General features: G+C 34.2%; 1 protein-coding gene across 5 annotated transcripts; it reads right to left on the bottom strand.

Moving 5' to 3' along the window:
• Positions 1-845: 845 nt before the first annotated feature.
• Positions 846-21,637, bottom strand: LOC128203012 (growth factor receptor-bound protein 2-like). 5 transcript variants are annotated; one of them, XM_052904255.1, is made up of 7 exons: positions 21,349-21,637; positions 14,592-14,689; positions 13,657-13,800; positions 10,951-11,122; positions 10,218-10,247; positions 8,021-8,095; positions 846-4,765 (listed from the first exon to the last, which is right to left on the bottom strand). In XM_052904255.1, the coding sequence occupies exons 1-7, from the start codon at positions 21,424-21,426 to the stop codon at positions 4,592-4,594; spliced, it is 771 nt and encodes a 256-aa protein (XP_052760215.1). In that variant the 5' UTR covers positions 21,427-21,637; the 3' UTR covers positions 846-4,591. The 5 variants fall into 5 exon arrangements, with proteins under 5 accessions (XP_052760215.1, XP_052760221.1, XP_052760226.1 ...); XM_052904261.1 differs by lacking the exon at positions 13,657-13,800 and adding an exon at positions 13,254-13,394 and having other exon boundaries at positions 21,349-21,634; XM_052904266.1 differs by lacking the exon at positions 10,218-10,247.
• Between the last annotated feature and the right edge of the window lie 3,973 nt (positions 21,638-25,610).

The raw sequence follows: 25,610 nt of genomic DNA, 5'->3' as shown, positions 1-25,610 counted from the left end.
TATATAGACAAGGATTCAGCAACTGGATGTGTTGCTTGTTGTGACCACCAATAATTGTTGAGGTAATGTCACAATAGCTGACCTTTATTGATTGTAAAAGCTCAAATGTACTAAAACCGATTTACAGAAAAAATTATAAGAGTCTTAACTGCCTTTGACCAATGGGTGTAACAAAGATATGATACTATGCATAGTCATTCAAAAATAAATGATTGGAAGTGCCTGTAATTCTTGTTCGGTTCAAAATTACCGTTTACCCTAGAATAAATAAGGGTTATGTACCGACCATGACCAGTGTGCAAACTATACACATTGAGTGGTTCAAGTCATTGTTAGAAACACTAGAAATCTGATTGGGACCATGAACCTGTCAAGTTGAAATGTGTGCATCACATGCTTGACCAACAGAATAAATGATATATGGCCTTGACACATACTTTGTTACCAAGCAGTGGTGTTCACCTTGAGAATAGAACATACATTGTTGTGAAATTCCTTCATTGATAACAGTAAAGAGCCCAGACATTACACAGCTAGAACAAAATTTAATTCAATATTGTACTACATTTCCCTACACTTTTATCAGAATGGTTACAATTCAGCACAGCTTAACCATCAATTCCTTGCTGGCTGATAAATATCAATTTTACTTACACTGCAAGGTGGTTATTGAATATTTCCATTGACAGCATGGTACAAAACAGTGATGGCACCCGCAACACTCTTCATTGAAACTAAAACCTCATGGTGCACTGTGCTTGTATATAACTTTAATAACTCTGGTTGTAGGTGCAGTAACAACTTATTCAGTAACTCGTTTTTGCTTGTTGAAAATAACACATGACAAGGATGTATTTATATTTTATTGTACACATGGCAGCAATGATCAGAGTATGTACAATGTCAGCATACAAGCTTGTAACAGAACTGTTACTTTCCACATAAGAGAATATAGAGGTTAGCTGGGGAAAAGCTATTTCATTGGTCAAAAATTCAATCATGCAATCATGTAAAATATGCAAGTACTATTTGATGAAAAGCAACACTGTCACAAAAATATTTCATCTCTAAAAATTCTAAACAAAACACCGCTCTAAAATCAACACCAATAAAAACAGTGCGAGTGTTTGTGTGTATATGATAAGTCTGCTGTAAAAAAGCAGGTTATTTCATCTTTAAAAGCAAAGCATTGATTTTAACATGGAAAGGTCACTACATTATACCAAATAATTATATACCAGGAATCTCATGGTGCAAATCTGTGAAAAACTTGACAGAACACTTTTAAATCCCTTCTCAGTATCTGCATAAGTATGTTAAGCTTTCACCAGCAAACTAAATACATTTAACTAGCTCTGGATTTGTTTTTCAATAATTAATCACATCTGTCCCCACAAATCAATGAATATGAGGTTTCCATGGAAGTCATTTACATACCGGTACTATTTACAAGTATACATGAAGGATCCCACTTATCAAGAAAAATGTGACAAAATATCGAAAGATCGCAAATATCAGTTTTATTGTTATGATGTTAGACATAATTTATGTTTCAATTTTAAAATTCAAATGAACTTTATCATATATGATCAGTAAAACCATTTACGGTATCTTGAAATGCAGTTCTTCACTTCCTAGTATGATAGATTTGTTAAAAAAAAATCTTATCAATCCTAGTGTTGGATACACTGGTTGAGAAGTTGGAATCAAAGTGTTAAGCTAACAACGTAATCAAAGTGCAACTTGCAAACGATAGAGATAGGTATTTGGGGGGGGGGGGGGGGGGGGGGGTATACGTCACTAAAAAGGTACTAGTTTATCATATATGTTCTGATTTAAGTTGCTAAAATAAAAACCAGTTTCTTCCTTACAATGTTTTAATTCAAAACCCTGTGTCATGGAAATCTTAGTAATAAAGTTTTTTGTTTTTTTTATTTTATTTAACTTGGAATATTTAGGTGATGCTGATAGGCATATTTTCAAATTAAGCAATCATTTTCTGTATTAAAAACAGTATCAAATAAACATAAAAACTTCCTTTTGTTGCAAAATTTTATGATTATATTATATCGATATAAATCTGTTTGAAAGTATATATACTTGTCAATATATTTAAAAATAACCATAAAAATCTACAATAGATTGACCAATGAATCTACAACATTTTGTTCATGAAATCTACAAAAGCTAGTTTTTGTATATGGTAGACGTACATTATGAATAAGTCAGGTTATGTTATATCCTACACAAATACAGGTCATAAAGAAATCATACATACTTCATGAAGTTCAACTATTATGTTACATCAAATTTTAATATAAAACACACAATCATAACAAGAACACTAACAGAATATTATTAAGCACTTAATCTGTCAATGTAAGACACAACATGACCTTCAACTTTATATCTTAGGAGACCAGCTTTTAGCTAAAAATTGAACTCGGATAGCAACACAATCAAAATTAGGAAAAATGATATAAAGTTTGAAGGTCATATGGATACAAGACAAACAGTCAACTATGCATATTTTTCAATCTCCTTTGATCAATATTTAAACATATTTGAAATAGTCTTATATCTATGTAGACTTTCATTTCTTTAAAGACCCACACTTGCCTGATACTCATTTTTTTTTTACTATTTCTTCACAGCTGCCGAGACAGGAGAAGGTCTCACCCGAAATGAATGCAAAAACAATACCGGTACCCTAATTAAGGACAAGTTACATTCAATCCTCCACACAATTATTTCTTTAGTGAATGTTTTGAAAAATAAGCACAGCCAACTGTTTTGAAATCTGCACAGATGTCCAAGAAAACACAGTACAGATCTTTGCTATCAGACATATCACATCAATGGCTAAATATCATCTAAAATTATGATTGTTTGATTATGTATGTCCAAAAAACATACACTAAAATATTTATGGTTACTTGTTAATGATTTTAAGGAAGTCCTTTCACCAAATACAATGTCAACATAATAATATGTGCCATGGTCAGCAACTAGATTCCTACAGAGGAACACGGGTTCATGAAAAATATAGATATTTATCCATTTGCAAAAAATAGTTGTATATTAATTATTGACATTCATTTTCTTTCTGAAACACACCGCAATCCGAATAAAAAAAATATGTTTAAAAATTAGAAAATGATTGTTCCTCCACAGGATTTATTTTGCTGAGAACATCACCTCTAAACAGGATGGACACAATGAACATTGAATGAATCTAAAGTATTATGCTGCTGATCTAGCCACTGCATGGCTCACATTTATATAATGGTTTTGGAGTCATTAGAAATAAGTTCTAAAGATTATAAAAAATCTTCTCGATTATTATCTGTCTGAGAGCACACTAGATGATTTTAAGAAAACAGGAAATAAACACAACGATTTTTGTGAAACCCTTTCTAGTCAACATATGGAAAACATGATTGTACATTTGTAAAATCATCATCAATTTTGAATGTCTTTGGTAGAAAAGTCATACAATTACATTAAAACAGCTGCGACACATGGTTTTGTGTCTAAGACATGCATCATCCGATTTTCTTATTTCATTTGCTATACAGATTATTTCAGAAAGTAGTGATGAAAAATATTCGAGGGTATATTCAAAATCAACCAAAGGTGTGTACTTAATTTGACATGACATCACAAATAAAGAGGTATAGTGAAACAGCAAACATTATTATGTCATCAATACACAAACTGGCTTATGCTTTTAGTGTTTGATATGACTTGGAATCTTTATAAAGCATAAATTAGAAATGTTTTAGGCTTCAGTTTATATTTTAAACAATCAGGTCATTGGTCATTAAGGATATATGGCTGTTATTGTTTTTGAATCCTAAAGAAAATGATGCGATTTAATATTTTTCATTCAAAGAAAGAAGTTTTTAAGTAATTATTACACATTAAAATAATATTTCATTTACATTTTGTATTAGAGTCTGGAGGCTCAAAATCGTATGTCGCGGCTCAAATATACTATTAAAAGCAAGGATTTTAAAGTTCAATATATGTATTGGAACATATTAGAGTTTCAATAGAACAGTAGGATAGATGAGCTTTATCTGCACACAGAATAACAATGAATATTACTGTGTTGTATTATCCCGTTATACTTGGTATCGGCAAGAGATGGTGAATACAATTAAGTCTCTATCATTTTCACCATCCCTGCTCCTATGGTAACACAGTGCAAATTGAGACTGTCGCATCAAAGAGGTCCTACAGAAAACTGAGCAGCCTAAGAAGAAACCAAAGCCTTACATTAATGGACTCGCTAGGCAAAGGAAGCCATATGGACACCTTCAGTGTCAGCTCTTGTCCAGATCTACAGACATTGGCCCTCCTTGTAGGAAATATCTAGACCTAACAGTTTATAGCAAATTTCAGTAACAAAATAAATTATCTTATTAAGATCACTTAAAAAATCAGTCTGAAAGAAAAAGTCGACCAGGAATCAATCCTTTTGTAATTTTTTCATCACTATTTCATTATAAAATTTTCTTATAGAAAATATATATTTATTACAATAACAATAAAACCAAGTCTTTATGCCTTCTGTGTTAAATAGAATTCACATATCTTTCACATAATTAGCAGGGAAAAGTCCAGCTTCCTTTGTTCGCGCGTTGGTTCCCTTCCACCAGTGTTTATCCACCTCGTCTTCCACCAAAACTTCATCGCCTTTCTTCAGATACACTTCCCCAGGCTCCTGTGGCGTGAAGTCGTACATCGCTGTAACCTTTTTCTGCAACGAAATACACACAAGCATTTATTATAAATGCCTAAGGAAGAAGTCATTAAGTATTGGAAGCAATACAATAGTCCCCTACCAGTTTTAATGGCAGTTAAAAATAATCTGAAATCACTTGCATGAATATGCTTAACATTTTATATCGGTATTTCGACCACAACTGTATTCCCAGCACCTAAACAAGCAGCTGTTTGCTGTAGTTCATAATATGTACAAGCTCCTAGTTGCCCTCTTACCACATACTCAAATTCATAGTACTAGCTTGCATTATCTTTGTGATATCGGAGAATGCAGTTTTACCAGACAGATGAACAGACATTCACACCATTTCTATTGCCATTGCAACCATATAATTGTCCGACCTAACAACTTAATCAATGTGCATAATTTTCTTATTTCCCTCTATCCACATACCAAGTTTCATGAACATAGCTTTAATACTTTTGAGTAATGCGCAAAGCCCACATCCAGCAGTGTTTGACACTTATTTGTTCACAGGGATCCTGAAGGGGACACCAAGAGTAAAATCAAGTATCCTTTCCTGGAAAAAGGTGTACCTTAAATGTTTTCGTCAATTTGTGAAAAAATATGTCCCTTCAAAGTTCTTGTCAAGGTGTGATTTTGTCTATGTGTTTGACCCTTTTCAGGCAGTCGGAGGCAAGTATTTCTCTTTTAGGATTATTTAAGCAAGCTCTAAAGCTGTTACACATAAAAAGAAAAAATATGTAGAAAAAGTGTATAGGGTCACAAAATAAGACTAATCACAGGGATACATACATGATTGTTTCAAGACACTAAATAGAGAATAACATGCTTCTAGCACTTGTTATATGAGTGACTGATATGCTATGGGTATGAATCATGTGTATGAAGTGATTTGAGTGCGAATCGCGTGTATGAAGTGATTTGAGTGCGAATCATGTGAATGAAATGAATTGAGTGCACTCATGTGTATGAAATGAATTGAGTGCGAATCGTGTGTATGAAGTGATTTGAGTGCGAATCGTGTGTATGAAGTGATTTGAGTGCGAATCAGGTGTATGAATTGAATTGAGTGCAAATCATGTGTATGAATTGAATTTGAGTGCGAATCGTGTGTATGAATTGATTTGAGTGCGAATCGTGTGTATGAAATGATTTGAGTGCGAATCGTGTGTATGAAATGATTTGAGTGCGAATCGTGTGTATGTAATGATTTGAGTGCGAATCGTGTGTATGTAATGATTTGAGTGCGAATCGTGTGTATGAAGTGATTTGAGTGCGAATCGTGTGTATGTAATGATTTGAGTGCGAATCGTGTGTATGAAATGATTTGAGTGCGAATCGTGTGTATGAAATGATTTGAGTGCGAATCGTGTGTATATAATGATTTGAGTGCGAATCATGTGTATGAAATGATTTGAGTGCGAATCATGTGTATGTAATGATTTGAGTGCGAATCATGTGTATGTAATGATTTGAGTGCGAATCATGTGTATGTAATGATTTGAGTGCGAATCATGTGTATGTAATGATTTGAGTGCGAATCATGTGTATATAATGATTTGAGTGCGAATCATGTGTATGTAATGATTTGAGTGCGAATCATGTGTATGAAATGATTTGAGTGCGAATCATGTGTATGTAATGATTTGAGTGCGAATCATGTGTATGAAATGATTTGAGTGCGAATCATGTGTATGTAATGATTTGAGTGCGAATCATGTGTATGTAATGACTTGAGTGCGAATCATGTGTATGTAATGACTTGAGTGCGAATCATGTGTATGTAATGACTTGAGTGCGAATCAGATGTATGAAATGACTTGAGTGCGAATCAGGTGTATGAAATGACTTGAGTGCGAATCATGTGTATGAAATGACTTGAGTGCGAATCAGGTGTATGAAATGACTTGAGTGCGAATCATGTGTATGTAATGACTTGAGTGCGAATCATGTGTATGTAATGACTTGAGTGCGAATCATGTGTATGTAATGACTTGAGTGCGAATCATGTGTATGAAATGACTTGAGTGCGAATCAGGTGTATGAAATGATTTGAGTGCAAATTAGGTGAATGAAATGCATAAGTATGCAACAGTTTTTTTTTTTTACATGCACTGGAAACTATTTTGGTTGTTTTAAATTGTAAAAAATCTAGTATATGGTGAATACGCAAACCAATTTCGTCTACGCAGACTGGTTTGGAATCCGTTGTCCAACACACTTGCTCACAGTTAAATATGTTTGTTGCATTATTCAGGGTTCAACACTAACTTTATTTCCAAGGGATCCCTTTGAACATTTCATTGCTACATGTTAGTACATAAAAACAATTATCATGTTAGAACAGCTCTCCAATTCTGTAGCTTAGTACTTTTAAAGCATTCACAATGAAAGCACATCAGTATGAAACAAGAGAATAAAATGCTTTGAGAAGGAATCATGGTTTGAACATTGAACAGTGTTGCATTGTTTGCATTTCTTGGCAATTTCATAAATAATAAAGGGGATTGAGACGTTTAAATCACTGGTGTGTTTTCGGATTTATTTTCGTCCAAATAATAAATATCTAAATTCCCATTGTGTAAAACAAAAATAAACCAAAAGACGACTTGAAAAACCATCAGTGTACACTATAGGACTTCTTGTGCTAACCAATCCAAAAATATGATCATTTTTTGAATTATGAACTGATTTTTGTGACTTTGCTTTTCAATCTTTCTGTTGAAAAATTATGGTGTCCTGTCAGGACACCTGAGATTAAAGGTTCTGAAATTTGGTGTCCTGCGGATCCCAGGACACTGTTAATGTTGAACGCAGCATTTTTATTGTTATGGTATCCAACCCACAAAGATGTGAATTTGAGATGCATGGAGACCCGATATTATTTTGGTATCATTTGAAAGGTTTTGCGATTAAAAAGGAAATTTTAGAAAATTATCGAACAAAAACCAAAAATGTTGGCCTTCGAAGATTGCAAAATGGGTTTTTCCATCAAAATTTGGTTGCAAAAATAAGCTAAATATATCCACTGTATTATTTATATGTAATTTATTCTGCATATTTATAATCAGCAAGCCAATACATTTTTGAATGCTGCCAAATTAATATGAGGTCACCAGATATCACAACTATACATCAGGTTAACGGAGCTATCAGAAAACTAGCTTTTAGTGGGTTGGATTACATAAGTTTTAGTAAAGAAAAACATTTTTTTGGCTTATATAAAACTTTGTGCAAGAAAATTATAGTGTCCCGACAGGATACCTGACTTGGAAGTTCTGGTATTCCTCTTTGAAATTTGGTGTCATCGGGATCCCGGGACCCCGTTAGTGGTGAACGCTGCAATTAAAGTGTTTTCATTGCAATAGAAACCATATTTCTATGTCCGACTAAAAATTCAAATGTCTTACATATTACTCTTTTCAATGCCTTCTATCCAACATTCATGATTGAAGCACACTTATGAATTATGCCAAGATCCACTTCATGTGTGAAATTCACAAGGAGTTTATTGCCATAGCAACAACATGTTTTGTCTACTGAATAAAATAAATTGACCCATATACTACCATTATGCACTCTATCCACTTATTAAATTTCGTGAACAAAGTTTTAATACCTTTGAGTTATGTCTATATCCAGTAACAGTATTTTTGTAACAACCATGTGGTAAGACATATTTTTTGTCAATGAAATCAGTATCAATCTCCTTTATGTCCACTTACAAACTTTATTAACCTAGCATTAATACTTCTTGAGATATTTCAGGATCAAATCAAGAAGTGGTTTTTCACTATTTTTGTTAACATAGCAACCACATTTTTTGTACCGTATCCAACATGGTGCACAATCTCCTTATTGCCCTCTATCCACATTCCACATACCAAGTTTAATGAATGTAGCTTAAATACTTTTTCAGAAATAGCATAATCTGGTTTTTCATGATCAAGGGTAACCGAGGTAAAACGGGTAGGGAACTTTAAAAAAAATAGTGAAGTATACTAAAGCTACCAGTACATGTATGTAAGTGATTCAACAAGAGAACCACAGACGGAAAGCTTGACTGTCTCAATCAGTTTGCAAGTCATGGGTGAATTGAAAGAAACAATCATAGCCCTCTAATCCTATAATCTATCTATATCATAAATTCTCGTTTGGTTATTTACAGTGCTAAACACATGAATGTCGTAATATAATGAGCACATTTTTTATCTATAACATACTGTCAAGAGTTATCAGAAATTTATATAAAGACATTATTTCATGCAATGCCATTGTATTATTATAAATATACTTCAACCAAGCCTAATGGGAAATCCCCATTCAAGTCAAAGGAGGAAGATAATTACTGAATCATGATGCCCTTTAAACATTACAAGTTCAATGCAATATGCAAACACTACCTGTATAAAGAGGGTTGGAAGAAAAATACAAAAATGAGCGACACAAAAGTTCCCCTTTGTTATAATTGCAATCAGAAAAACATGTCTGAACAAGAACTTATAGGAATAATTGTTATTTTTCAGTTGTATGTGTGAGAGAAATTTAATTAATTTCAAATATGACTGCTATATGATTATCATTTATGAACTACATCTGCTTCATTATCATTGTTTATCTACAAGATATGGACTATCTACTGCAATGCTGACTTGAAAATATAAATGAGCGACATTACAGAATCTAATGTTTAGTTTGGTTTAGTTTATTCTGTTTATCCTCCAAATGTGAAGAGAAGTATAGTTTATATACACATACACAAATATATACAATACAATACAAAGTATAGACATAGAAAAATAACAACAAAAGACTTGTCATTTTATAGAGCCATTGGCGCCTATGTTAAATGTTGATGCCCACAGACCCCGTGTAATTTTGGTATCAAAGGCTAGTGCTTGCTGATTTCTATATCAAAAATATATGTCTGAAAATGATTCACAGATCAAGTTATAGCAGAATAAATCTTTACTTTCTATTTCAACTTAAATCAGAGTGGCATGTTGTGCAATATTTCAAGGCCAAAAAAGCTGGTATAGTGTTAACATATTCATTCTCAACACTTAAAACTCCTATGAAATGATATCAAAATAATACCATGCATCAAACATTTACAATATTATACATTGGATAGCATTATGATCCTTCAATCATTAAATACCCCAAAATATGAATTAAATATAATGCTTCCTTGTTTAATGTATATATATCTTTTGCAATGCTGACTTAACCTGACTCTGAAAGTATAAATATATGACATGAAATTATACCATTATGATCATTCATTTAGTTAATACCCTGAAAGTATAGAAATGAAGAATAAAACAACCGCCACACTATGCACATATATCTAGACAGTTAACAGTGAAATAAGGGATGTCCATGCTTGATAACATTCATGCATAATGTCCTTAACAGGTACGGTATGTGAAGTGGTTTCACTAGGAGCAAAAATATTTACCAGACATGATAGCCCTGTACTCTGATCCCCCTAGGTGACAAATGACAAATAAAAACAAAATAAGCAAGGAACTACAACAGATCAAGGTAATTTGAGTGTACACTCACACTAAAGCTGCAGTAAATGAGTGGGAGCTTTTTGTTAGAGCTTTATTTTGGAATATTTTTTTAGATTTTTAAGACTGAAAAAAGCATCCATTATTTTTTTTTCATTACTGTAAAGAATAATTTCAGTTAAAATTTCAATAACTGATTGCAATTCAAGGGCCGTAACTCTCTGGAAAGAATAAAGCAATACAACATGATGAAGATATTATACTAATTAACACTGGGACCATACACAGCTGTTGCTTATGGTTAGACAGTCTACATAGGCAATTTGCTCCGATTTTGACAACTCAGGTTTTACTGGAGATCATGCAGTTAATGGAATTCATCTTAAATATTATAGGCATAAACAATGTAACCAAGTTTTTTTAGGCTGAATAAGAAATGTGGAAAACTTGGTCAATGCTCTGTACACAAAGGACCATAATATTTCCCATGAAATGACGGGCGTTTAAAAAGAGAACAAAATAAAACAGTTGTATTCATGCTATTTCTACATAACTTAAATGCAGAAACAAAGGAAAGATAAATATTCTAGTTAAATAAACACTATGCTTTTCAATCTTTTGAGGCAAAATTAACCTAGATAGTTTGTTAAATATTACATGTAAATAAAGTAAAATCACCTGTGCAGCCAAGTTCTTCATATCCCTTAGTGTTATGCTCTGTCCTCGACTGACTGAGGCTCGCCGATGGTATTCTATTAACTCATTTATGGAGTTAAACTTCACTACCCATAGGAAATATTTGCCAGCTCCATCTCGGAGAATTTTAAAATGTTGAACTCCATCTTGAAATCTGAAAAAAAATAAAAATTATCAACTGACTTCTTTAGTATAAACTTTTAACATTTATATTTTGTGATAACATCTAAGAGAATTGTCCTACTTAAAATACTCCGGCTAGTATACATGTAGGTCTATGTGAAAGGAGCAAGCGTAAAGGTAGATAATATAATTTCCAGCTTTTAATAAAACATACTAGCATTCAAATTGCCATAAATGGAACATCTCAGTGGTTTCTACAAAATAAAGAACTACATGTAGTGTTGGGAACCATTCTAACATTTACTTTCTATTATCAAATGTTAAATGTTTAATGATCAATTAATAATCATAAATGTTTATGCATGTACAAACATCTCCAAGATTGCATTAAGGATTCGTTAATTTATCATTACATAGTTTCTGAATGGTCTGTTATGTTACATGAATTCATCTAGCATTTGTAAATTATATAAGAAACACATTGAAGTTAGAGGAAATGTTTTGTTTTGAAAGATTTCAGCGAAACAGAAATGGTCTAAAATCATAAAAAGTCTCCTCTTACAGAACTACCGTCAACAATCGATTATGATGAACTCCCCCAGTTGACAATGACAATGGAAGTCACTGAATACATACCATGTGTGTACTAGCAAAGTGAACATGAGACAGTGTACTAATACATACCATGTGTGTACTAGCATAGTGAACATGAGACACTGAATACATACCATGTGTGTACTAGCACAGTGAACATGAGACACTGAATACATACCATGTGTGTACTAGCACAGTGAACATGAGACAGTATACTAAGTTTCTTGTTTATGTCTTCAAACATTTTTTTTTTTCTGCGGTAAAAAAAAACAGAATAATCTATTGTTAAGCTTGGTGATTTTTTTCCAGACCATTCTCATTAAGATTTTGTTCTAATAATGCAATTATGAATTAAATACAGTGGAAAACTATCAATAAAAAAACGCCTTAAAGTGTTTCATCTACATGAGATAATGATAAAATTCCTGTACTGTACTGCATTTCAATGCATTTCCTTGTTACTACAGATATTTTTTATCTCATTTCCTTTACAGTTTTCAAAACATACTGTACCACACTTGATGTAGACTACTTCATCGAAATATTTATAGTGCATACTTGTGATAAAATATACATGTTTTAGGCTGTGATAACAAACTTCTACTCTGAAAAGAGCTTGTAGTACATTTGTAAGATATAATTGACAATGACACGTAAACTTTTTTTATCGATTAGAAACAAGGAAGAAACTTGCTGCATAAACTTTTCTAAAGTTGCATGTGCAATAGCACAATTGTTCAAATAAATCAATTGCATGAAAAGTGACTACTTAAAGAAGTGGGTGGAGTGGGGTAAAACCAAACTTACAATATCATGATAAATGTAATAGGACATGATTATTCTACAAAATTCATGCAAATAGCTACATATTAGAATACACTGATATAAATGCAAACATTATGGCAAATTTAATTGTTTCTGTATTCAAACAGTAGAAACATTTAAAAGCTGTGTTAATTATTTCACTACTTCTAATTGTATACAGAATGATGCGCTCTAACTCCCAAATAAGCAATACCACAATTAATACAATTGTTTTAATTTATTGATGGATGGATTAAAGATGAATAAATATCGAAAACAGTGGTTCTTATGAAGGATACTGTGTTTAATTTGAAAGAAATGTGCAGAAAACATGGTATTTCTACCTTATGAGACAATTGTTGATCACTGTTAATCTTTTAGGACCCACCAGTCATATAATATCTGTGTGTTTTTCGGTAATTAAATAATTGTTACAATCTTGTTATCAGTCATTAATATTTTCCATAAATGCAACTAAAATTGAGCATGCAGAATGTTTGAAATGTTAGTATTTAATCTTTGATTTTCCATATTATTATACAAATAAACATGTACAGGAAGTTTGTTAAATGTTAATGAGTCAAAATATATCAGACAGGGAATAACATGAAAACAGTCCTTAAACCACTCACACATATAAGCCTCTACTATAGATCACCCCCTGGTTTGCAAGCCTTAATGCAGAGAGAGGAGAGGGAGAGAGAGAGAATGATGTAGGGGGAGGTCTGGCTTCTGTTACCATAGCAACAGGCAGCTGCACTTACTTGACAGAGAGGGAGAACTCCCCGGGCTGACTTTCACAGCCACGAACGAGAAACGCCCCGTCCGGGTGTGCAAATTTCCCACCACTCTTTTCCAAAAGAAAACTCTCTGCATCTTGGCGTTTGATATTCCCTTTAAACCACCTAAATATAGTGATAATGCAAGTAGTCTTTGCAAAAAGATTTTTGTGCTTTTTGTGACATGTTTTTGTAGTGTGCACATGCAAAATATGAGAAGGCATAATTATCCAGACAGCTCAACCTATTACAGCACATTAATAAACATGAATGACTGGGCCAAAACTGGTTTGCTCATCTTCTGTTTGCATGTACACACTGTGGGTCAGGGTTAACTTGTCTAGGCTAGAGGGAATGAGACGACACCCATCACTACACCGGGACTTACTTGACGGACATAGAAAAATCGCCTGGTGCACTCTCACTGTTCCGGACTAGAAATGCTCCATCCGGATGAATAAACTGTCCATTATGATTTTTTTGTAACAATAATTCCTCAGCTTCGTTTCTTTTCATGCGGCCATAAAACCAGCTAAAAGATACAAAGTCCAGTTAGTATGAGACTGACGACATCTGCAGGTTCTTGGGCAAAGGGGAGACCATAGCTACCAATAAACAACATTTCACAGAAACACAACAGCTGCAATAAAATAACATAATTACCAAACAATTTGTCGCTTATGATCTGGTATTTTAGTTCATTTAAATACCCAGTTGCATTCATTCATTCAAGATTTAACAAACAAAGCATGTGCCAGATGACTCTGAATACATACATATATACACTATTACACGTACACTTATGATAAACAAGTGAAGATGTCAACAGATAACTGTATGTTGGAAAAGATAGGTGTGTTACAATGGCTTCCTTACAAAATGATAATTTGTTATCTTTTTAGCATGTTACCTGACCAATATCCTTGATATTTTCAGTTTTAGTCTCTGTATCTTCACTCGAAAATAAAAACAAGAGTGACAGAGAGCAACCACCAACGCTCATATGATGATTCTGCTTATCCAGCATGAGTGCTGCATAACTAAACAATAATTGATGCCAGAGTTATGGGCCTTAATATACCAGTTCCCATGCTTCTGCAACATACAAACCAAGTTTTATTTGAATGTCTAAAATGTTTCTTCTAGTAATAGCCTGTATGAAAATGCCAATGACACCATGGCTATGAGAAAACCATGACATGTTGTGTTTTTTTTAAAAGGCAGCCACAAAATCAAGAATAAATGCCACAAAAAACCTAAAAATATTATTAAAAGTGAATCTGTCAAATGCTAAGTTAATAATTAAATTCATTTATATCTTACTCATGTGGCTTCAGGTCTATGTAGTTATTTGGTATATATCCTTCGCGTCCATTGAACTCTGCTTTATACCAGTTTTGGTCATCTTCTCGACTCAATATCTGTAAAACAGACCAAACCATTCAAACACAGAGACATTCATGAATCTGCCTGTTCAAACCCATAGTTTTCCTGACTATCCCATCTGTAATACTATTGACAATTTATTAAATACATAGTAATACAACCTATCTCTAATTTTAATAAGCATTTACATGATAAGTAAAATGTAATTGTTAATCAGCTTGGAAAACAAGATCACGATGTCATTTATCACCACCATGTAACAACTGGGGCCAAGATTATGAATAGTCTCAAGTCATAGTTTAGACTCAAGACTCAAAATTGCAATCTTTGTAACTTTTATTCTAGCATAACTCTATGTATTATAAATAAATCATATTATTAGTTGAATGTTTTACTATTAATATCTGGATTAAAGATGAGTTTTTATTCCTTCCCCAAAATGCGTGTCTGAGCCTGAGTCACACTCAACTTAAAGGGGTTTCTAAATTTGTTGAATATGTGTGCGACTTTTAACCATTTGTGATATTTTCACACCAATTGCTGAAGATGTCAATTTATTTGATGAATGACAGATTAATCGGCAGGCAACAGTCTGGAGATAAAGAGATAAAGAGAGCATGTGCCCAACATGGAAATATACTTTAAACCCAAGACCTCTGTGTCTTAATTTTCCAGGGAACCTGAAGGGGCACCAACAGTTGAAATCAAATGTCCCTCCTTGAAATCAGGTGTACCCCTCACAGATTGTTTGTGAATATCGCCTTGATATCTTCTTAACTTCAATGAGTTTGTGGGACATTCCTGTTTTACCAAGAATATCACAAGTATGGCGTAGAAGCGCTCTTTACTTACATGTATATACTTTATTATTTTAGTGTCTTACTGCACAAAATGTTCAGAGTGATAATTATATGAACAAAATTCTACTAGTACAAGAGTTAGTTGTTTGCATGCCTTGGGGGATTTATCCTTGTTTTGGTTGTTTGAGAGGCTTAAAATTCTATATATGAAGATCTGTTTTCATTCATAACATATTATTATTATTAATTACAAATAAATCAATTGCAAATCCACTTCATCTACATATATTCAAAAACGGAAGTTGACTATCTTTAACTTCCTGTGCTAAATTATCCTGACATAAAAGTGTGTTTTCCATTGGGAAATACTGTCTACTTGTAATTTTCAAAGCTACAGTGGCTTAAATATGCTTTAAAATGTGCCAATTACGATATTCAATTGTACAGTGAGTTGCAATGTTAAGAATCAATTTACAACTGTTTCAGGAACAACCATTTTGATCAAAATGAAGATGGCTTCCAAATCAGTGTACCGGGATGTGATGTGATTCAGGTGAAGGGCTGAAACCATTTGGTGATGCATAACTGACTTTTAAAGGGGCAAGTCACCAGATTGTCTCAATAGCAGCAAATATATTATTTTAACAAAACAAGCCTATAATTGTCAATAAGATCTAGTATGAGGCAATTAAAACATTCTTATACTAATTAAATTGATATTTTGTCGCCATGATGAATTACATCATATGCTATGTCGGAAGGCAACATTTTGCTTAAATTGAAGACTTAAAACAAAGATAACTTTTCTTTTACTACACCATTTTAAATGAAATAAAGGGCAGTCTTTGTCGCTTACAGAGCCCCACCTACGTTTTATTACCAGAGTTTGGTAAGGTGATTAGTTTCATCAAACACTTTGACAAACCTGTTTCGAAAATAATGTTTTTACAAAGCTCATTTAGACGGCCGTTTTGTGAAAAGGTTTGTTTAAGTGTTTTAAGAAACTTAACTCTTAATCAAACTTTGGTGAAAGACCAAATGCAGGGCTCTGTAAGTTTTGTAGACTGCGCTATGTTTCATTTAAAATAGTGAAGAAATAGTGAAGTTATCTTTAATTAAAGTCTTCAAAATATTGCTCTCCGATGTAGCATTAAATTTATGACCCAATTTATCACGTGATATACACATTCTGGTCATGTTTGTAGTGTAGAGCAGATTGAACATAAAAATGCCTAAATGCTTTAACCGTGGCAGTGCATTGTTTGTGAAACCAAGATTCCACATAAGGTTCCAAATGCAATTGCATTTGCTTATTATTCCATACTTTAAATTAGTCTTTCAAGTGACTGATACTCCATGCTTGTGATTTAATTGAGTTTCTACATAAAACAAGAGATGTTTGTCAAACATTATGCCCCCCTGAGGGCCATGTTGTCAGGATTATATGGACAATTGAATGAAATATGCATGGACCGAAATGACAGCTGGTCTGTCACTGACATTGGATGCCGTTGAGACAGTTTTAAGATTATGACCATTCAAAGTGTGAGGAAAGAGTGTGTTAGGACCATGACCTTTTAGGAGTCATCAGCTTGTCACAAAAAATCTAAATGTCAAGTTTGAGGGCCATGGATGCAGGCATTGACAAGTTATCACACAGACAAGATTTTTTCGTTCAAGGTCACTATGACCTTGACCTTTGACCCTATGGCCACTAAAATCATAAGGAGTCATGTACAGATCAGACGCAACATCAAGTCAAGTTTGAGAGCCATGAGTGCAGGCATTGCCGATTTATCACTCGAAACATTTTCGCATTCAAGGTCACTGTAAACTTGACCTTTGACTCGATGACTCCTAAAATCAAAAAGGGTCATCTTCTGGTCAGGCCCATCTTCCATGTCAAGTTTGATGATCATAGGTTCAGGCATTGTTGAGATATCACTGGGAGAAAATTTGTTGATTTTTTGTGTTAAGTGTTACTGTGACCTTGACCTTGGCCCGATGACCCCCAAAGTCAAGAGGGGTCATATACTGGTCAGGCCCACCCTTCATGTCAATTTTGATGACCATAGGTCCAGGAATTGTCGGGTTTACTTTCAAGGTCACTGTGACCTTGACCTTTGACCCCTTAAATCAATATAGGTCATGTACTGGTCAGGCTCAACTTCCAAGTCAAGTTTGAGGGCCATGGGTGCAGGCATTGTTGAGTTATCATTCGGACAACCTTTTACCATTCAAGATCACTGTGACCTTGACCTTTGGCCCGATGACCCCCAAAAACAATAGGGGTCATCTACTGGTCAGGCCCAACCTCCATGTCAAGTATGAGGGCCATGGGTGCAGGCTATGTCAAGTTATCACTAGAACAACCTTTTACCATTCAAGATCACTGTGACCTTAACCTTTGGCCCAATGACCCCCAAAGCCATAGGGGTCATGTACTGGTCAGGCCCAACCTCCATGTCAAGTATGAGGGCCATGGGTGCAGGCATTGTCCAGTTATTACACGGACAACCTTTTCCCATTCAGGGTCAATGTGACCTTGACCTTTTGCCCAATGACCCCCAAAACCTATAGGGGTCATTTACTGGTCAGGCCCAACTTCCATATCAAGTTTGATGACCATAGGTCTAGGCATTGTTGAGTTATCACTCGGACAAGCTTTAAAATGATTTACCATTACAGGTCACTGTGACCTTGACCTTTGACCCGATGAGCCCTTAAATCAATAGGGGTCATCTACTGGTCAGGCCCAACCTTCATGTCAAGTTTGGTGACCATACGTCCAGGAATTGTTGAGTTACCACTCGGACAAGCTTTGGTCTACCGACGGACCGACCGACTGACCGACCGACTGACCGACCGACCGACATGCCTGTGCAAAGCAATATACCCCTCTTCTTCGAAGGGGGGCATAATTAATTCATGAGCACGAATACACCATTTTTAGATGTTTATGTAAAATTGTTTTACTATTACATGTTTTTTGGTTCCTATCTTACTTAATGCCAAACATCTATGGTCCCCCAGGTGGACACCTTACTTGGGGTTTCTAAGTCCCTCAATGAAATATTGGTCATGGTGCACAAAAAATGAATCAAGAACATAAAATGGGTTTAAATATTCTATAAAACAAGAGCTGTCACTCAGTCAGTGTGCTGGAGTATTACCCTGCATTTAAGTTTAAGATTGCAAAGTTTGATGAACTATGCATGGATCACTGCAAAATGAGATTACATGCAAACCCTTCACCAGAATTTCTAAGTAAAACAATTATATAGGGGCAAAATTTGCATTATATGTAAGAAAGAGACTAATAGAGTTATAAATCACACTTGATTTTATTAAGTATTCAATACAATACACTATTTACTTATATATTTTCACTAAATAGAGTTATCTAACTTGGTTATTCAAGTAGGTTGGATGGTTGAGTTCCATTGTGTAAAGTCTCAATGCAATACATGAAGAAATTGATATATCAACCTATAAGAACTTAAGTGACAAACCTTAACCAGAATTTCTTATTTAATAATAAAAGCAATAATATGCCTTATATGCAAGTTTATAAGAATTCGCATTATATGCAAGGTTTTAGCTATCTTCCATGGCAGAGAGGGCAAGTTAAGTTCATCCCAATTGAGCGTAGGGTGTTTTGCGGAAAAAAGGGTTACCAAGTTTCCACAGAACACCCTGCGCGAGGGTTGGGATGAACCTATCTTACAGGTGCCAGGGCTTTTTCTGCCCATTTTGGGGAAAAATACCCTAGACATTTTGGGAAAACTTGCGTCGCGAAATATGCAGAAATTTGAAATTTTTACAGTCTCCTGCGAATGAGGATATTATTAAATATTAGTTTCTTTTCCCTTACAAAAGACATGAAAAGGCTGAAATATGTTCTTAGGAGAGTGCAGCATTATTCCTTGAATGCAACTTTTTGATAGTGCCATTTGAAGCGAGAAATACTGTAAGTAATTTGGATTTTAAATATTGCCACAGTATATGGTTTCCAGGATGCTACAAATGACAATCTTTAACAAGGGAGGTAATTGTGTGAAGACAATAATAGGGGACTTCCATACTGGTACTTTTTTATCTTTGCCCTGGTCAAGTATTCCAGTATGGCCCAATCTACTTAACAGAGATGGCAGAAATGGTTATTTAACTTGATTAATGCAGTAGGTTGAATAATTGGAAAGATACTGAATTAAATGTGGCTACATGTAAAACCTTAACCACAATCAAAAGTTGAATAATAAGGGGCCATAATTTGCATTTAATGCAAAAAAAAAGAGTTAAATAACTTGGTTATTAAAGGTAGCTGGATGATTGAGTATCTTTGTATAAAGTCTCAATGCAATACACCATGTATTTGCTAAGATATTAACCTTATGTCCTATGTGTGATTACATGAAAAACCTTCACCAGAATTTCTACATATCTTAAGTTTCAATGTTTGCTGAAATAATAACTTAAGGTGCATACATGCATAACCTTAACCAAGGTCTGGCACAGACGCTAAGGTGAGTATAGCTCTTCTTAATCTTCGAATAGTCGAGGTTAAAAGTTATTATAATGGATATTTTGACTAATAATTAGATCTAAAAACAAACTTATTTAAAATATACCATCATTTACAAGCAATAATGCAAAGTGCAAGATAGTTTTTAAATGAACTTTGTATTTATACTAGTAAAACATCATTGAATATTTAATTAAGACTGAGGGATCATTAGATACCTAATTCTTATGAAAAGTCAGAAAATGCATCATTTTGCAAAAAGAAATTCTGTAGCAAACTCTTTGAATATCCTCATTCTAAAGTATTCCTGGAAGGAGGTGGGCCCAGATTGGGATCAAACCCCCAACTGCTAGAACACTATAGCACAATGCTCTAACTAACTGAGCTAACCGGGTGGCTGGATCTTACTCACACACACTAAACTACTCCCCACTTAACCTTACAGGCCGTTCCAGACCCAGTCACTCTTGCCTTGTACTTCTGACATGAGTAAAGTAATCATTGGAGGAAAAGTTTACTAAGTGTGGCATTGGAACACTAGCATGATGCTCCAATGCACCAGTCAATTGTTACCACTGCCCCCCCCTAGATCTGAGGTTAAAGCCGGGGAAATGGGCTGTGTTTTAACCTTCCTGGAGGCCCTGCAGTGCCAGGTGAATGCAGTGGTTTTGTCTTCACGCCAAAACCAGCGGGGAATGGGCCTTACCTAAGGTCCCTGGGGTGTGGGGCATTTGGTGGCAATTTTACCAGCAGTTCGTCTCCACAGGGTTAGGATTTTATCAGGGCTTGGCTGGACCGAAAGTCAAAGTCCCTGCTATTCCCCAGACCTTGTGGGGGAGGGGGGGGGGGGTCAAATTGAGCAAATTGAGACTGGTGCATAACTAAGCTAACCAGGGACAGCTGGTTTTTACCCACACACACTACAGGTCTATTCAAAATATAAAATTTAGAAGGCAAAATACAAAATATACCCATATCAATCTAAATATACACTCTCTTATTATACTTTTGAATAAGATGTATTTTAGTCTTAAATACCTCACTCTAAATGAACAAATGAGTAACTGTCATTTCCTGTATGAGGTTTTTCATAAATAAAAGTCTCAAATAGGAACTGTTAATAAAACAAATGATGCAAGAAAATGGTGAATTTGAAGGATAACAATCCATAAGGCATATGGTATTATATCGAATAAAAACAAGCTGAATTCAGATTCTGGGTTTTTTTGGAATAAAAACAGGAAGTTCATTTGAGGATCATTGACATGTATATTAGTAGATTGTTTCAACAAAGAAAACCTCAAAATTATCCCACATAATTACGTCAAATACGAAGTAGAAGTAATGTAAATACTTAAACATAAATGACCTTTAAAACATCTCCTTTAGCAAAGCTTAATTCGTCATCAGCTGTAGCATTAAATTCATGTTTGGCCGTGGCCTCCATGTTGGTTTTGGGCAGTCTAGTAAATATTCATCCGCATGAAAACAAATTAAATCCTGAATGAACACCGACACTCTTTAACTAAATATTTATTCTTTACAATAATTCTACAACAATTCAGCAAAATAACTGGATATAATTTTATTTTTATCCACACTCAAGATTTCATTGAACTATTTCCACACTAAAAATAGTTCTTATTTTGGTACTCATAATAATATTTTGTGTAGGAAATGCAAACTAGGTACAAGTCGATACTTTCAAAGGCCAAGTCTGAAAAATGATCGGGAGCTTACAGCTTTTTCATTTTAAAAAGCATTTTGAAGAAAATACGAAAACTAATTTATGCTAACACACCAAAATATTGGCATCGCATTGTGTCACAACAACACAGCTTTGTCTGGACAACTCCCCTGATACTTTACTGGTTTATAATAAATCAAACTGATCAGGTGTACTGCCCTCCTTGCCATTCCCCTTCTATACTTCAGTACTGACTTTGCCATTTCAATTGCCAGAACTATAAACTTAAGTACCTGTCCCTTTTCTTAGTGTTCTAAAGTTTATTAAAGTTTGCCTGCCTTTATTTGGCTGCATTATGCTGTAACGTGCGACGTCAAAGACGCAACAAATCCCTTCAGAGGGTGTCTTTATATACACTAAATTCTCTATCCACACAGAGCATATTACCAGCCAAGTAAACATACGTACTATGAACTTACTTTCGTCTATAACGGAATGTTATACCATGAACGCAAATCCGCCGCCTACAGCGGACCGTTATACTATGAACGCACATCCGCCGCTTACAGCGGACAGTTACACTATGCACGCACATCCGCCGCCTACAGCGGACCGTTACAATGCCCCGCGGCCTGTCCCATCACAATTGTAGTGTAACATTAAGACTACACTTAATAATCTTTCATTTTATTTATAGTCCCATTTGAGAAAATTTAGCAATAAAATGATGTCCTGCTGTGTCCATTTCACGACTCGTCTAGCTGGGCACACCTGTCACACAGAAACGAACAAAACCCTACCAATTTCGTCTGTCTACTCAAAATTCTATTAACGGCAATTGTTTTTTTAATGCAATCAACACACATTAATTATAAATGCAAGCATACTTATTGAAAATATACTTTATCATATATTTTTTAAATTAAAACAATAGCATTATTAATTTTGCCGTCCTATTCTTGAAATAATACTTTCAACATCTCTCTTGCTGTGATATTGTTTAATGGCACGAGGATCAGACTAACGCTCTCCTGGTTAAATACCACCATTTGGAACATCCACGATGTTTTATCAGACGAAAAACTCAGTAATGAATCTTTTTCAATTCATTTCACAACAATGCAGTTATATATATCATAAATAAATCATTATAACCAATGTACCGATGTTGACAACTATCGAGAGTACTAAAACTTACCTTTGTGATCGGTCTAGTATAAGCTGCTGTTTTAGATGACCGTTCTATACCCAAAGAATCAAATCTGTTTACCTATTGTCCAGTTGGTTGCCCATTGGAACAAAAGCAGTTCATGCATATTTTTAGACGGAATTAAAAATAAATTCCAACCTTATGGGATTTTTGACGGTTTAAAGAATGGGTAATTTTACTACAAGAACAACTAAAATGAAGGAACTCGGTTGATGAACTTCGTCAAACACTTATTCTTGATTTTGAACAACTAAATAACATCTACTCGCTCACGTCGGTATATGAGGGCAGAAAGTTCTAGTTTTCGTAAACGGTCCTCAGAGGTATGCTTTATTAGGAATAATTCTGTGCAATCTTTTTTTACTAGTTCTATGGCAACAATGTCTTTTTGAGCCATGACAACCAAAAAATGGATTGAAAAAGAACATATAAACTGAATCAGTCAGTAATTCTAGCGTCTATTATACCAGATGCATAATAATAAAAGAATAATACCGTTCAAGTAATTTCTATGAATCTAAATTAACTGCATATGAAATGTTTTCTTCAAAATACACAAATGGCAATTTCTAATGAAACTTATTGTTTTTTTCTGCATCTCAGTTTTTATGTAGAGTGCACGTAATGGTATGGTGTCCCGCATCGTATCTGTCAAAAAATGGACACCAATACTGTTCTATTACCAAGGAAACAGACTCTTACGTAAGTGTATAAAATGTAAGCTTTAGTCAAAATCGAGCTGTTATCATATATTATAATAATATACTTTTTGTCCATACAAACTAGTACAGCAGTTTTATCAGACTCAGCTGTAAGAATCAGTTCTGACAGCCTAGAATGGATTTATTGTAATAAGCAGCTCCACCCCTGATGAACTTTTTAAACACCCGATCTTATGACGGAACCTAGAATGGTATATTATGGAAATTTCTTGTTGTCCGTTCGTCCTTCTATTCGTCTTTCCGTTAGTTTCAACCTAAACACGCCTGAGCTCAAAGATCCCTTGTTTCAGAATAAGGTTGGTCATTACAAATAGATGCCCCCTATTGAAATGTATTATTAAAGTCACAATGACTTATATATATGTAGCAAAAATGATTTGCGATCAATAACTAAAAAAAAATGAGCACAGCTTCTATATTACTAGAAAGTTTACCATGGCATATACATTTAGATGAATTACATTTACGTGACCTTGATCAATAAAATGTTTTGGTCAATAAAATGGAAACAACTCTAAATTTCACAAGGAGATAAGTCCTGACAATAAGGTGTCCCCTATTACCTGATTTCGAAGTCAAAAGGTGAAGGTCAAAACGACCATTAGCAAGAGAATTCTTCCGAGCAATAATTTAAAGTGATGTGGCTCAGGTGGCATGTTCTAAAACCTGACCCAGCATTTTTTGTTGGGCCAGGCCGTGCCAGATTTTATTTGACACCACGCCTATAGCGATAAGGATAGGCCTACAGTTTCACGTTGCCCTTAAGTAAGGCCCCTCCGACAAGTACACAGAAGCAGATGATATTGATATAGAAGTAATACCTTAAAATCTGATAAAAAAATGCATGCTACGTGGTAAAACATTGCAATAAAAGCACCTATAACATTAAATTATTACATAATTATTAATGTCTAAACTTTGGTATATTTTTTATTTCTAAACAACATCGGAATTTTGTTACAGTAGACAGGCAGTCTCTATTTTAAAACTCAAATTTAGAGAAACAAAACATGTATGAATTTCCTTTACGAAAATAAGATCTACGTTTGTAGATCAAATGTCAAAACACAATGGATTTTGTTGTTTTTCTTCCTTTCTCCATTATTTAAGAATCACCTCTTTTATACAAGTTTAATGTACAAGTATTAAAATTGATATAACTACCTTAATGTTTACATCAATGAACTAATGTTCATATTAAATGAAATGCAACACTGTTCTAAGAAGCAACATAGAAGTTAGAATTTATCTAAGTCATCATAAATGACAATTTGTTATTTGCAAAGATGATTATTTTTTATCTGTACGTATATTCCTTTTTTGTGACCAGTAGACATATGATATTAGTGGGGGGTTTCTAAACTTAATAAAAAAAGTAACGCAAATCAACTGAATTGTCTTTTCATTAACAGTATGTCAAAAACAACAACTCAAAAGCGAATGTATATGTTTCGGATTTAAATCTTTACACACTAGAATGAAACAAATTTCAAAATATATGTACAAATAAATGGCAAGATCTCGTCAATATTATACACTAATAGTCATAATGATAGTTCTTGTTTGAAGACTTACGGAAAATATACGTATAATAAGTACTGATGCATTAAGACATATGGAGGGTTAAAATAGTCTACTGAAAGGTTTTTCTGTTATCAAACAAATACAAAAGAAAAATGCATAAATTGCGCAAAATGCCAGTATTTCGGATTTCCAGTATTCAGTTAAGAGAAACATGTTTTGCGTCAAATATATAAAAAACAACGTAACTGCACTACTGTTGAGCAGTGCAGATTGTCGATGGCCATGGCGGATAGCAACGGGCAACTGATAAGCCCCACCTAATCTGGACGCTGATTGGTAAGTTGGGTATCGACTGGCTAGTTTGACCGACAGGTCGCGTCATGTTAATCACAAAATTGTCAGTTGATTTAGTTTAGTTTAATTTAAATCAGTAAAACACCAGTAAAATACAAATAGTTTTTAAAAAGATGCAATACAAATAAACTATC

Source organism: Mya arenaria, chromosome 2 (genome assembly GCF_026914265.1).
Source record: "Mya arenaria isolate MELC-2E11 chromosome 2, ASM2691426v1".
NCBI lineage: Eukaryota > Metazoa > Mollusca > Bivalvia > Myida > Myidae > Mya > Mya arenaria.
The sequence above is the reverse complement of the archived record's forward strand: the minus strand, read 5'-3'. Positions and strand labels throughout refer to the sequence as shown.